General features: G+C 39.1%; 1 protein-coding gene across 1 annotated transcript; it reads right to left on the reverse strand.

The window, feature by feature from the left end:
- Nucleotides 1-599: 599 nt before the first annotated feature.
- LOC149839356 (26S proteasome regulatory subunit 6B homolog) lies at nucleotides 600-11,692 on the reverse strand. Its single transcript, XM_090002499.1, has 6 exons — nucleotides 11,110-11,692; nucleotides 4,539-4,769; nucleotides 3,469-3,627; nucleotides 3,111-3,263; nucleotides 2,225-2,308; nucleotides 600-1,143 (listed from the first exon to the last, which is right to left on the reverse strand). The coding sequence occupies exons 1-6, from the start codon at nucleotides 11,575-11,577 to the stop codon at nucleotides 1,009-1,011; spliced, it is 1,230 nt and encodes a 409-aa protein (XP_089858625.1). The 5' UTR covers nucleotides 11,578-11,692; the 3' UTR covers nucleotides 600-1,008.
- Between the last annotated feature and the right edge of the window lie 3,032 nt (nucleotides 11,693-14,724).

Consider the following 14,724-nt stretch of genomic DNA (forward strand, 5'->3'; position numbering starts at 1 on the left):
ATCACAGTTTTTTTTTTTTTTTTTGGTATGATGAGGAACACTGGCCGAGAACTAGGTCACTTAATGGGCCACACTCTCTGAGAGGTAAACCCTTGGTGAAGTCACAGAGACCCAAGCCAATACGGAGCCTACCAGTTAAAGGCACCCACGTACCCGGTGGGAGTCAAACCTGGGGCGAAAGGGTCAGCACCTTCTCCCCACACTCGCTGCCACTCCAACCGGGGTGGGTGTCACATCACAGGCTAATATAACATTAGCACTTTATCATCTGTTATATTCAAATAGAACCATGCATATGTTTTTTTCTTCTTCTTTTTTTTGAAGAGGAGAAACCCTCATCGAGAACCTGGTCACTTAAAGGATGGGCTTACCTCCCTGCAAAGTAAACCCCAGGTGGGGGTCACCGACACCCAAGCCACCAATAGTCCCTAGGGATAATTTTCCATTTGGATAAAGTCTTATAGCAAAGAACGCACACCTTGGGAATCAAACTCTGGATCTCCTTCAACTTGAAAGCTTTTAAGCCAACCCACCTAGCCAGGTGTGCACAGTCCTTGCTGTCGCATATGTTCATCAATGATCATGCACCAACCATGGACATTTGTCTTTATGACATACCCATAAAATTAATTGATACTTAAACTTTCTAAAAAGTGGGAAGTCTGACTGACACAGCTGAACATGAGGTGGGGCGTGTTTCTCTCTCAGCATGACCACCATGACACTGCCAAGAAACCAAGGCTACATAACAGAAACAAGCCCACACAGCCAATGACCAACAATAATGTAAAAGCGTGCAGTACCAGCGATCTAACAAATAATTGAAAATAATAATGTGAGACAGCCAATGACAAATACAGATGAATTGTTTTTCACTGCGTAGTGTATTCCATTCCATAAATATTTACTCTTTTAACATTTTTGCACAAATTGTGAGCTCAAAAAGGATCCTAACCGCACCAATCAAAACCATCTGCCTCTTTCTCTTTGAAGCTCAAAAACTTTGGCCTACTTATAGAAATCAAAGTCCGTGTCTGGCTTCTTGACGTTTGTTCTATAACCCTTTTCAAAATCCTTAGGCAGAATCACATACCGGTTCTTTCGCACAGCATGCATTCCAGCTTCCTGACATATTGCAGCAATCTGCAGCAAATCCACAAGATCAGGCAAGTTGTTGATAAGCAATTGAAAATGAACATAAGACACACTAATATACCATGATTCTCAAACCAACGGAAGAGACTAGAGACATAAGACTTCAAACATGTCTGCGACCAAGAGTGCATGCACGCAAATATGTGTGTTTGTGCCTTGTGAAGCATCTGACGTTAATAAGTTCACTGAATTGTTTCAGTCCTACAATTTGATAGATACCATTTTAGGTTTTGCGTCAAAGCCTTCATACCAAATATATAAAAAGAACATATACCATTGGATAGAAAAGCTCTATATTTACAGAGCATAATAAATTCTACTTTATGAATGATGAATAAGGTACCCTTAACAATTAAAGGTACCACAACGGTATTTCAGGAATTGTGAGGGCGGCAGAACAATTTGATAAATTGTTAATATCCACTAAAGACTCATAATATAATATGTTTAAAAAGTGACACTTTACCAAATATCGCACTCAACATAATAAACAAAACAGTACAGAAAGTCTCCACGTACTCCCTCTACCAATATCGCACTAAATAAAAAAACAACACAGAAAGTCTCCACATACAGGCCCGACAACCTATAACATTAAAAACAGAAACAAAGAAGTATCAACCATTTTTATGAAATACCAAAAATATATAAACACCCGATGACAATGGTAGATACCCAATATATATACACAATTATCACTAAAAAAAAGCTTAAACAACAGGATAACAAGCTAAAACACAGGGGAAGAGATATTGAATAGAGCCTGACATTAGCATATGCATGTTGACTAACTAAATCTGAAAAAGATGTGGGCCATTTACATGGTATGCGTAGACATGACTAAAGAGACACATAAAATAGAATACATGCGTGACCCACCACAAAATGAATGATCTCACAAGAAGATTGTCAAAGGAATGGAACCGATAACACATAAACGAATGATAAGTAAATACTTTTACACCAATTACAGCTATATGCAATTTTATTACCTTCCAGAATGAAGAAATCAAAGGGAAATAAGAAATTAGTGTTATCCAAGTCTACAAGGTTATCATAAAGTGTGTACCTCTGCAGCACTAATTTTGTCTGGACGAGAAACATAATCTTCTAAATCAACCTCATCACTTAAGTTCATCTTAGCAGTGCAAACCTGTGCATGTCAAAGGATGCAGGGTAAGTGACATAATAAAGTTTTCCAAGTTTTAGTCACTTACGTTGAATGAATCAGCAAAGAAATTCGTTTAACAAGATTCATAATCACAATAGCATTATCATGATCCAATTAAGAAAGAAGAGGATCATTTTATTGGTAGTAATTAGTAATCAGGCAGATAAAAAATAAACCATATAAAAAACTTGTGTGTAGGCAAATATTTGGTCAAAGAGCTGTATCTATTAGACGTGTCCAGCATGGTTTATTTGTTAGGATAACACTTTTGGTTGTGTTTCCAATAAAACACAAATTTTTGAAGCATGAAATTTTGGTAAATTTGGGCTGGTGATTTTTGAAACACTTGAAGAAACATGCTTATATGTAACAATTACATGATCCAAAACAATCTACTAATCATGTAGATCATATCTGTAGGGTCTGATCCACAAAAAAACAATCCTTTGAAAAATATGAAAACATGAAAGCTTCTAGTAGATAGGGCATCAGGTCGATCTGACCAAATATTAACACTACACAGACACAGAACAGGTGGAAGTAAGATAAATGAGCTTTTAGTATACAAAATTTGTGATGAACTGTTCATATGCACCTAGCTTGCATGACTATAAAAAGATATTTATGCCTACAAAGCACAAAAACTGTCCAACGATAAAAAGCTGAAAAAGGATCGCATATTAAAACAATCAATAGGATGAACAAGTTCTGAAAGCCTGCTGTGCTTTGACTGAAAAATAGCCCAAACAATAGACTTCATATCTATTCAAAACTCATGACTGACCTGGAAAACAAGCCTCTTTTGCCGCCTATCTGGCAAAGGGAATTCAATCTTTCGGTCAAGTCTGCCAGGACGAAGAAGTGCTGGATCTAGAGTGTCGGCCCTGTTTGTTGCCATGATCACCTTTACATTCACTGTCTGGTCAAACCCATCCATCTGCAGAAACATTTAATTAGATGCAAAACTCAGTTTTCTGCAGCTATAAACTCAAAATGGTGTTAGCAAATATACACATGCATGAATAATCATCATGCATATAAGGATCACACAACCAGATGCACCTGAACCCTAACATATTTTGCATGCCCATATCAGATGGACAGGTTACCCAACCCCTTATTGCTTTTTAATTATGACACACCTGATTTAGGAGCTCCATAAGAATTCTCTGAACTTCTCTATCAGCCCCTGTCTGGGCATCAAAACGTGCAGTTGCAATAGCATCAACCTCATCAATGAAGATAATAGCAGGGGTATTCTCTTTTGCTAGGCGGAAGACATCCCGGACCATTCTTGGACCCTGCATACAAGAGCAAGTTCAGTCAAGACTGATGACATCTTTGCAATATGAACCTGGTGATATGAACCATGGAGATGCATCAACAAGTTAGAGTGTTTCAATAGTACCTGGTGATATGAACAAAGTTTACTTGTTTTATTGATTATGACTTTTCGCATTAAGCATTTCAAAAATATAATCATCAAGCCTTGAATTAGCATGCACCATTAACAACACTTCAGATAACTAACATAGTCCTTGAACGATTGCCGCTAATGTAGTCCTTGAACAATAGCAATCAAGGTTATCTATTCACAAAAGTTTTACTGTGATGCAATTCCTTGCAGTTTATATCAATACAGGGTACTGTGAAGCTCTAGAAAATTCCCACAGTAAAAAAGAACAAAAAAGCACACGAATATGTCAAATGCAGCAAAATCCAAGATCATTTATTTCAGTAAATTCATACAACAGGAAGATATGCAGATCCATGGACCACATTAACATCAAAATTACCATGTACATGAAGGATCAAGCCACATAATGTGTTGATATTACTGTGGAAACAAAAAAAGTAATCATTATGGTAATGTACAAATAAAAAATCAGTTTTTTTCTGCACACTCCTTAATAATTACCATATACTCCAGATCCAAGTTGCCTGGAATATTCAAACATGCATTTTGCATAGTGAAAATGACGTGCAATGCAAGTTTGAGCTAGGTAACCATAAAAAATGTCACGTCTGCTTAACCTCATTGTGCATTTAGAATTCAAAACTCCAGGCATATACAAATAGCTTTTCAGATAATGTGTCTCCATCATTATAAGAGAAATATTTGAAAGGATCAAAGAATGGTTCCACATAAATGGACTTATTCCAGAATCTAATGCTTAGGCAAGAGAAAGCACAAGTAACACAATAGGCATACCTCACCCAAGTACTTCTGAACAAATTCTGAACCAACTACACGGATAAAGGCTGCAGTTGTGTGGTTTGCCACAGCCTTGGCAAGCATGGTCTTACCCGTACCAGGAGGCCCATACAGCAGCACACCTCGAGGAGGATCTATGCCTATTTGCTTATATAACTCATGGTGTGTTAAAGGCAGCTCAACAGCCTCACGAATTTCCTGCTTTTGTATGTCACAGCCACCAATGTCCTGTACAAACATAAGAAGTCCTGTCAAGATCTGAAAAGAAAATGGAATCTTGAATCCAATTGAGGTGAAAAAAGAGCGGGTATTCGGATGAAACCTAAGCAGCCCATCCAAAGGCCACAAGAAACATTTTAACAAAAACTATCTGGAGTATGCTGCAACAGAACTATTTAGCAAATCATACAAACAAACAAGACACCATACTTAGGTCCTTCTTGTGTTAACTTACATAAAACCACAAGACAAATAACTGCAGTTAAACCTAACAAAGAAATATTAACACAGATTGCAAACACGAAGCACGGTCACTGTACTCATAATCCTCAAATTTTCTGGTTGCATAACTTGCATTCTCAAAACCTAAACTGGTCTGAAGAGAACTGCATAGAATCATTGAAATTATTCCATATTCCAAGGAAAAGATAAACCAAGAATAATGACAATAAACCTTCTACAATCAAACAAAAAAAAGAACAAAATCCAAATAACAAGGGAATTGCCTTAATCATATAAAATCTAAAGCTGCTTCTAGACTTTGTTAAAAAAATTACAAAATAAAATAGCAAAATTAGCAGAACACGACTTGGTGAATGAGATGAGGGAACTTACTGGTTCTAGTAGGTACTTCCAAACAAATGAGTCATCATATTTCAATATTGTTACAAAAACAATGCATTTATGATGGCAATTTTCATTCTCTGATTTATGAAGAGCTGACTGGATGGCTTCCCGAATGCGATCGAGGAGGTCGCTTTGAGGCTGAGTAGACGAAGCTTCCTCCTCTTGTAAGGCCGCCAATTCAGCCTTTCTACTTAGTGTGTCGGCTACGACATTGGTCTTCCCAGGCTTATACTCCAAGACCATGTTAAACTCTTCTAGGAACTGTTGTCATCTACCCTGCTTAGGACTAAGCTTCTTCTGAAAGTAACCAGTGGCTATGTTGTCCGTCTTGACGATAAATTGAGATCCCAGGAGGTAGTGACTCCAAACCCACAAGCAATGCACGACTGCAGTCATGTCTTTATGCACGCAATATCGCCGCTCCACATCCTTCAGTTTGTGACTCTCAAAAGCAATGAGATGCTCATCCTGCATGAGCACTCCACCGATTGCAAAATATGAAGCGTCTGTGTGGACCTTAAACGTCTTCGTGTGGTCGGGCAGACTCAATACTGGATCACACTTAACAACCCTCTTCAACTCTTTGAAGGTTGCATGACATGCATTCAACCAATCCCAATTTTGATCATTCCAAAGCAAATCTGTTAGAGGAGCACAGACTAAAGAATACCCCTCTATGACTCGACGGTAGTAATTCGTGAGTCCCAATAATGACCACAACTCTGACACAGAGGGAGGCTTCCACTCAACAATGGCATGAACCTTCTGTTGGTCCATCCACAACATGTCACATCCAATAACATGGTCCAAGAACTCGACTTTCGCTTGTCCGAATAGAAACTTCTCTCATTTCACATATAAGTAATTGTCCTTCAACAGTTGAAACACAATGCACAAGTGACACGTGTGATCTTCCAAGTTCTTATTGTAGACAATGATGTCGTCCAAGTAGACGACTACAAACTAGTCCAAATACGAATAGAAGATTTTGTTCATGAGGGTCAAGAAGGTTGCAGGGGCGTTCACCACACCGAACGACATAACTAAGAACTCATATGCACCATATCTTGTCACGCACGTAGTCTTGGTTTGATCTCCTTCTACGATCCTGACCTGCTAATATCCTGATCGCAGGTTTAGCTCGAAAACACACAGGCCTTGTTTAGCTGATCGAACAGGTCTGAAATCAATGACAGTGGATACTTGTTTTTTACCATCACCTTTTTTAGCGCCCGATAGTCCACGCATAACCATTGGGACCTGTCATGTTTCTTTTAAAAAAATACGAGTGTGCCAAACAGTGCCTTTAAGGGACGAATGATGTTGGAAGCCAGCAAATCATCTAACTATCTTTGCAGCTCTTTCAACTCTGGTGGAGTCATGCAGTATGAGGGCATAGTAGGAGACTTTACGCCTGACAAAAGTTCAATCTCATGATCTACTTCCCTTCGAGGAGGCAATCTCTTCGGGAGCTCGAAAGACATAAATTCCTTAAACCCATCCAACACGGGAATCAGTTCAGACGGGGTGCCTGCTTCCTTCAGAGGTTTTGCTTCTCAGAGGGCCACCAGAAAGGTCTCATCTCCCTGCTTGATGCCCTTCTTCAACTGAATCGCGAAGATCGTCCGCATTTGTGAAGTGTCAACAGGACAAGCAAGAACCATACACGGGCATCGCTCATCCATAACAAACACCATGTTCAACTGGGGTGAGACTGAGGCTTTGTTCGCCCGCAAGAACTCCATGTTGAGGATTACCTTGAAATCGTTGAGTGGGGCTACCGAGAAACTGGTTGTGCCCAACCAATCACCCATCTTGAGAGTCACATTCTTCGCATTGTCAAGGATTGACTTTGCTTTCAAGTTTACCACTTTCATGCAGCTCACCTTCTTCGTGGAGTTTAAGCCCAACCGCTTTGCCACTTTTTGGGAGATGAAGTTGTGGGTGACACCTAAATCGACCATGGCCTGTGTGGACACTGCTTTCACGACGACATCCACGTGCATGAGTGCCTTGCTGGATGAAGGCACTTCAACACTCGATTCCTTGAGCATCAATACTCTTTGTAAAGCGCTCATCCTTGGTTGGTCCTCTGGTGGGTCTTATGTCTGAGCTGTGTTCACATCCATATCATCATTTCTGTTATTTCCACGATAGTTCCTGTCTCCGCAATACCATCCCTGATAATTTCGGTTTTGGTTGTCCTAACGATTTTGCCTGTCTTCCCGACTATCATTTTGTTTTTTGCCCCTAGAAGTTATATTCTTCAGTTGTCTTCCTTTGAACACTAGTTTTCGTTGAAATTTTGAGAGTACTTCTACAGCTGCTAAGGTGCTAGCAAGTTTTCGAGGTTTCTGCTTCTGCAATTCTTGCTCTGCCCAAGGTTGTATTACCATCATGAAATGGAGGAGGCGATCTGTCTCTCCCGTATCTGTAATCTCCAACATAAGGGTTGAGCAGGTCTTGAGGTAGTCATGGATCGACCCAAGTCTATTTCAGGCTCGTCATCTTCTTGTATGCCAGATAATTAGCGTTCAACGAAAGGAAATGACTTTTCAATTCTCTTTTGAAATCATCCCATGGATCAATGACGCAGAGTCCTTTCTTTATGTCGTTGTATTTTCTTCGCCACCAGACAATGGTGTCACTAGCCAACCGCGTTGTGGCGGCTCGAATCTTAACCGCTTCATCCTCGATACAACTTGATTTGAGGAGTTCATCTGCCAAAGGAAATTTTCTACTTAGTGTCGTGAGCACCATTGAACTTCTTGAGCTCGGGAACTTTCGGACGGTTAGTCGATGTCTCGAGTGCACCATGATTGTTGGTCGTTGACCAACGTTCCAGAGCTAGGATTTTGCGCTCCAAAGCTTGTTTCTTTTGTTCCATCCTTACCCCTTGATCCCTCACGGTGTCAAATTCGGCAACGATGGAGTCTACTCTATCTTTGAGCAACACAACTCTTCCTTGGAGGTCTTCATTCACAGTTTTGAGCTTGTCATCGAGCTTTCGATAGCTGACAGAGGCTTCAAACATTGTAACCTTCATCTCCTGCATATCCCGCAGGAGTCTTTTCACCAATCTCTCTAACTTTATGGATTTTGCCGAAGGAGTTTCTCAGGCTTCTTCGGTGGTAGACATCTCAGTCTCATTTCCTTTCTTGCTCTTTGGCTTCGGTGGTATCACCACACCAGAATCTCCAGAATCCAACACACACACACACACACACACACACACACACACACACACACACATATATATATATATATATATATATATATATATATATATATATATATATATGTAGTATGGTCGTGTCATATGAAGCATAACTACATTGTGTCTCATTCTGCATCAGTACCTATGTGACAGTCCTCAACTTTCACAAATCTTGACATAGCACCTATTATGCTATCATGTCATAAAGTTCTGCTCCCACTTTTGCAATTCTTGATCCAACACCTAATAAGTTATCATGACAAAAAAAAGTTATGGCTTTCACTGACAGTTTTAGGGGAGAAAAGGTATAAAACCTTATTGCTCGACATACAGATTCTATTGTTTTCATTCTACCCTTTTGTGTGTGACTAGACCAAACTCTAAAATCACTAGTTACAACTTACAAGGTTCCTCTCTTTTTCTTTTTTCTTTTTTTTTGAGAGAGAGAGAGAGCTTGTTATCTTCCCATTCCCAAACTTTTTTCCTCATCTGTATTCATCGTGTTGTTCAATCATTCAAAAATATTTAGTAGGTGCCAAGGCCTCACTCAACGCCTATGACACAAACTTGATTTAGATCCCTAGTACGACAACCAAAGGCAAGCAAACGACTGCCCCATAATTACTAGAACAACCTACTGCAATAAGTCTGCAAAAACCACACAAAGACATCACAACTTTATCAAAACAAATGGCCCCCAGGAGGAAAAAAATGACAGTTGACTGCAAGAAGCAACAAGTTGTTGTAGGCAAGAGATCAAATCCATGAACTTCGTCTAGAGCATCTTGGAGGAAGATGATCAATTGAAGCAGAAAAAACAAAGATCCATCCTATTTGTCACTAACCCACAATAACACAGCTGTGTGCCCAGAGTGGGGACTGGTGGGGTGGCTGAGCATTGTAAGCAATTATCTATCTCAAGAAACAAAATCTGATGATAGGCATGTCAAGTCCACATTGACATAATTGAGCCTTCTCCACTTGAACTTCACTGTAAAGAAAGATCTCTTTCAGTAAGAACTGGCCTGGCCTGATGAACTGCTGTACTTTGTTGGAATGCTGATGAAATCTATGTAAAATGAAGACATTTTTTTATTCCATGAAAGAAATCCAAGCGGATGCAGTTAACCAGCAAATTCTGCCAAGCCTACACATGTATATCCTAGACTACAAAAGGCAGAAAGTGACTTTCTTAGCCTACCCATTGTCCAAAACGAGCACAACCAGTGTCTCCACTACAAGTGTAGGCTACACAGAGACCAACCCTTAGTTGCACCACGAAGCAGGCCTTAAATTAGTAAGTAGTTTATAATGTTGCTACATCAAGAACTGGCCATGAAATTTCTAACATTATATTCTCCATGACAATAGAATTAGGCACATTAACAGTAGAGCTAGGATGTGTTAACAATAGAACCTCGGAGAATGAATTTTGATGTACCTCTTCTAGCAAACAAATTGAGCATTTGCAGTTCCTATGATTCTACTCCTACCAACAACGAAACTGGGATGATAATTCTAGATGTTCTGTTCTTCCTAATTAGAAAATTAGAGATTGCTGGCTGCAACCGCAGATGCACTGACATCCCCAGTAAGAAGAAACAGTGGCAGAACCTGAGTTTGGCATCTAGTTTAATTCCAAGAAGGCAATTTAAAGCGTGCAGTTTCCCACATTTCACTAATCTAGACAAGAAAAGCAAAGGATCCCAATGTGATTCCAAGAAGTAATCTAAAGATTCTGATTTACAACATTTGTATCATTCCAACGACAAACTAGAGTTTATGTTCTGGCATCATAATCCTCCCTTAACAAATAATGGGCTTCTCGATTTCTATCATATTAACCTTCCCAAAACCAGAATCAAGGGTTTCAGTTCCTAACATTACAAACTTCCTAAATACAAAACAACAAGTCACAATTTCTGGCATCACAATCATCCAAAGAAGAAAATTAGGGTTATTTCAACTCTCACAAGATAATTACACTTCGCAATCCCCAACACTCCAATCTTTGCAACAAGAAAAACCTAGTGTTTTTCATTCACAACATTCTAACCTCTTCTCAAAAATAAATCTAGAACTTGTAATGTCTAATCTCCACAATCCCGATCTCCAAATACTAATACTAATACTAGTACCAACAACAACAATAATAAAATAACAACAACAATAACGAGTTCCAAATTCTCAAAATAAAATCAATGTAGTAATAACGAAATCAGATTTGATCTCCCCAACACAAAATTAGGGCAATTTCCATCCTCCAAATCATTCCAACAACAAATCCAGGGTCTTCCAAACCCTAAATTCATCCACACACACACTTTCTCAATTCCTACCATCATTACCTTCCCCACCATCAAAAGAACCAGAACAAGAAAAGAAGCAAAAACAACAAGAAGAAGAACCATGAGCAAATCGCAAAAAAAGAATAAACAAAGACAAAAGAAAAAAGGAGAATTAGGGTTTCGCGGCGGATCGATCAAAGAGGGCAAGAAAACTCACATTGTAGGTGACGTCGGGCTTCTCGGACTGGCTGAGGAGGGAGATGGAGGAGTCGGCCTCGGGCGGGAGGACGTCGACGAGGGCGTTGGAGTGACGGTGGAGGGCTACGGAGGCAGAGGGCTTGAGGAGCTCGCGGTTGATGGTGCTAAGGATGCGGACGTAGTAGTTGGACCCCGTCGTCGACCCCACGATCCCGTTGCTCCCGTCCACCATCTCCATGAACTGCCCGATGACGAGCGGCACCGACTGGATGCGCTTGACCTCTTCCTGCGCCCGCAGCAGCTCCCGCTTCAGGTTCTTCTGCTCGTCCTTCACGTACTCCTCCTGTATGTCTATGAACTCCAGCTGCCGCGCCAGCGCCTTCAGCCGCGAGTACAGATCGTCTTCCTCTGGAGAATCCCTCGAGTGGTGGTGGTTCTGGCCAGACCACGCCGGCCGGGGGTCCAACACCATCGCCGAGGCGGCCATCTTCTTCTTCTTGTTCCTCTTCTCTTTCTCCGGTGGGTCGGAGATCGGAAGGGGTTAGTTCTCTTTGATTTTATTCTCTTTTGCAGGGTCGGTCGTTGGGAAAGGCGACTATCTCAACTGAACTCTGATTTTGGTGTAAATATCGCAGATGTTTTCAAAATATCTTTATTTTAACGGATGATCTTATGCACGATAAGTTGCCTAAATAGCAAGCTATTGTCAATCAACGTAGCTCTTGTTTCAAAAAATTAACGGGATATTAACAGAATATTTACGTGATATAAGACCGGATAAGTATTTTTTTGTACTTTTGTTAAGTTTATATTTGGGGAGATTTTAATAAATGACAAAAAAGTTTAATTTATCGTGGCACTTTTCCCTCACCGAGAAATTCATACTGTCTAGGTATGTTACACTATGTCGCACGGATACTTCATTCCTTATTTTTTATATACAAGTCATATTCAAAACTTCATAAAAATGCCCCCGTTTGCCATTAGGGGTGTCAACTGGTCAGGTTTGGTTCGGACCCAGGTAAAACCAAACTTGGACCAAATTTTCGGGTATAGTATCGGGTTCATCACATCGATAAAACCATATTTTTATCATTTTTATATTGAAAAATTGTGGGTCTTAATCGAATCTCAGGTCAGGTCCGGTATAAAATTTCACCAACTATACCTGGGTCAATGTATTAATCGGACCTTCGGGTCAGGACCCGAGTCTGAATTGGGTCTTCTTATTTATCACCGTACCCGGACCCTGTATGGTTTGGTTCGGGTCTGGGTAAACCAGGCCCATTGACACCCCTAATCCCCATATCTAAGGTCCTATCCATGTGACATGCTTCATTTTTTTTTCCTTCACTCCCTCCATGACTCCATTTTCCTTAATCCCCTGTTTCTGAAATTGATTCCCCAAACACATTTTAACAGTCCTTTTATTCTCCTTTTAAGATGGAAGGTAGGAATATAAACCATTAGGATCTAGGTTGGATATTTGAATGAATCTGAATCTGATTAGTTGGAATCAGTAGCCAAAGTATGATCCAAATCCAAGTAAACCATTAGACTTGTTATTAAGTTTTGCATCCGAATTTGAGCATGGGATCGAAGAAAATCAGAATCAGAATAGATGTAAATTCAATTTTTGAAGTAGTTGGATCTGGATTCAGCTTTAACTAATGCTCAAATTAGGTCAGACTCAGTAATGTCTAAATCTGATACATTTACATCCTTAATGGAAGGTGATTTCAAAGTTATTGCATGGTTCTCTAGCCCATAGTGACTAAAAACCCAAATGGGATACGTGAAGTGAAAATTAAAAGTGGAAAGCATGATGGGGTTGTGAAGCGATTATCCAAGAGCATGATAAATGAAAAGAAAACACAAAGAAAGCAATGGACAGAAGCAAATAAGTAATGACATGAATACTAAGTATAAAATAATATTAAACTAATATGCAACATTGTTATAAAAAATTTATTAATTCAAACATGAATAATGTAAGAAGTGAGGGAGAAGCCAGTGGGAAGTAACAAGAAGTAAGAGGAAAACATTAAGAAAGCAAAAGGAGAATTAATTTGGGAAAAGAGAGGAAGCAAGTTTCTCTTTAAGAGGAATTGAGTTTTCCAAAGCTTCTCCTCCTTTAAAAGAATCGAGGAGCTTTCCCCTTTCAAAGAAAATTTTCAAAGCAAATTTCTTTATATAGCAAGAAGCTTCTGATAACTATGCTCCATGATCTCATACCCAAAGATTTAGAATCCTCTATTTAAAAATCTAAAGATCTAATGTACATGACTCGACACCAAATCAGATCTTCAAATATGAGATCCCCAATCAAACACCCCTCATAAATGTTTTGCTTCACCAGTTGGAAAGTTGGCAATTTGGGAGGAGGGATTTGCAACACGAGATTCAAATTCTTTTTGTATTGCAAGAAATTGGGTGAGGAAAAAAGTGGTTAACAAGTATGGATTAAAAACAAAAAAACAAAAAGGAAATTATAGAGAAGGTTTGGGTGCAATTTAAGGATCCCTTTTGCTTCACGGCATGTTTGGGAAAAGTTTTTTTTTGACACAAGAAAAATAAACCACAGTGAGGTTGATGAAAAATTACTAAATTCTGACTCGAAAAAAAAAAATCCATGCATGAATCTATCTATTCCTCCCTAGAAGTAATAAATGCTAAGATAAAGAGTGATCATGGGGAACCTCTAGAAAACCCTACACCATATCGACAATTAGTTGGAGTTCTCACTTGCTTGTCAATTATCAGACCTGATATTGCGCATATTGTTCACGTTACTAGTGAATTCCAATATGCGCTTACTTCTGCTCGTATGAGTGTTGTTTTGCGTATAGTTAGAGATATATTAAAGATTCTATTAGTAAATGGCTCTTTTTATCATACCTCTCCCTTGATTTTGATTGCTTACACTGATTCTAATTGGAGAGCTATGTCACATGGGTGCAGGTGAGGGGTTGCGACACTTTCAAAAAACTTGGGTGGGTGCGGCAAAAATATAAAAACAAGAGTGGAGAATAGGTGCCTACCAAAGTTAGGAGCCTATCGCCAGTGAACAAGGGTTTTTGTAGTATTTTTTTGCAAATTTGACCTCGTGGATGAGTTCAACATGGTTGATTGGATAGGAAACAATACTTGGATTGTGTTTTTTCTATGAAAAACATGAATGTTTTAGCTTGAATATTTATGAAAATTATAGACCATCGTGGAATCTATTCAAGATTCTATTCCTATAAAGTCAAGGATGTATAAGACATCTATATAGTTATATTTGAGAAAAACATAAAAAAAAAATACTCTTCAAAAGCCACGTAGACTAGCAGTAGGCATGGATCAAAAGAATGCAACTACACCCTACTTATAAAAACAAATCATATTTAGATCTTACAAATTAGTTTTTCATGTTTGTTTTTGATATATTAAATGAGATTGTCATGTTTGTTCTACACTATAATAAATTGGATTTTATATAGATCAAATTATCCAAAGCATTTCCTAGTTGGGTTTGATTTTAGATCTAATAGGTTGGCTCCAAGATCGCTATTGGTCATGGTTTAAGATAAACCCAATTGTAAATGTATTTTAACATATGAGTATTTGATCCAATGTTGAGTCCACTAAC

This window comes from Nuphar pumila, chromosome 4 (genome assembly GCF_984573655.1).
Source record: "Nuphar pumila chromosome 4, dmNupPumi1.hap1.1, whole genome shotgun sequence".
In the NCBI taxonomy this organism is placed as follows: domain Eukaryota; kingdom Viridiplantae; phylum Streptophyta; class Magnoliopsida; order Nymphaeales; family Nymphaeaceae; genus Nuphar; species Nuphar pumila.

What these genes read in the sequence shown, in the direction of transcription:
- LOC149839356 (XM_090002499.1), bottom strand. Translation starts at nt 11,577, where the DNA reads ATGGCCGCCTCGGCGATGGTGTTGGACCCCCGGCCGGCGTGGTCTGGC. An exon ending in TTCAGAAGTACTTGGGTGAG is followed by an intron (nt 3,628 to 4,538) that starts GTATGCCTATTG and finishes TCTTGTATGCAG; the next exon opens with GGTCCAAGAATGGTCCGGGA. An exon ending in TTATGGAGCTCCTAAATCAG is followed by an intron (nt 3,264 to 3,468) that starts GTGTGTCATAAT and finishes ATGTTTCTGCAG; the next exon opens with ATGGATGGGTTTGACCAGAC.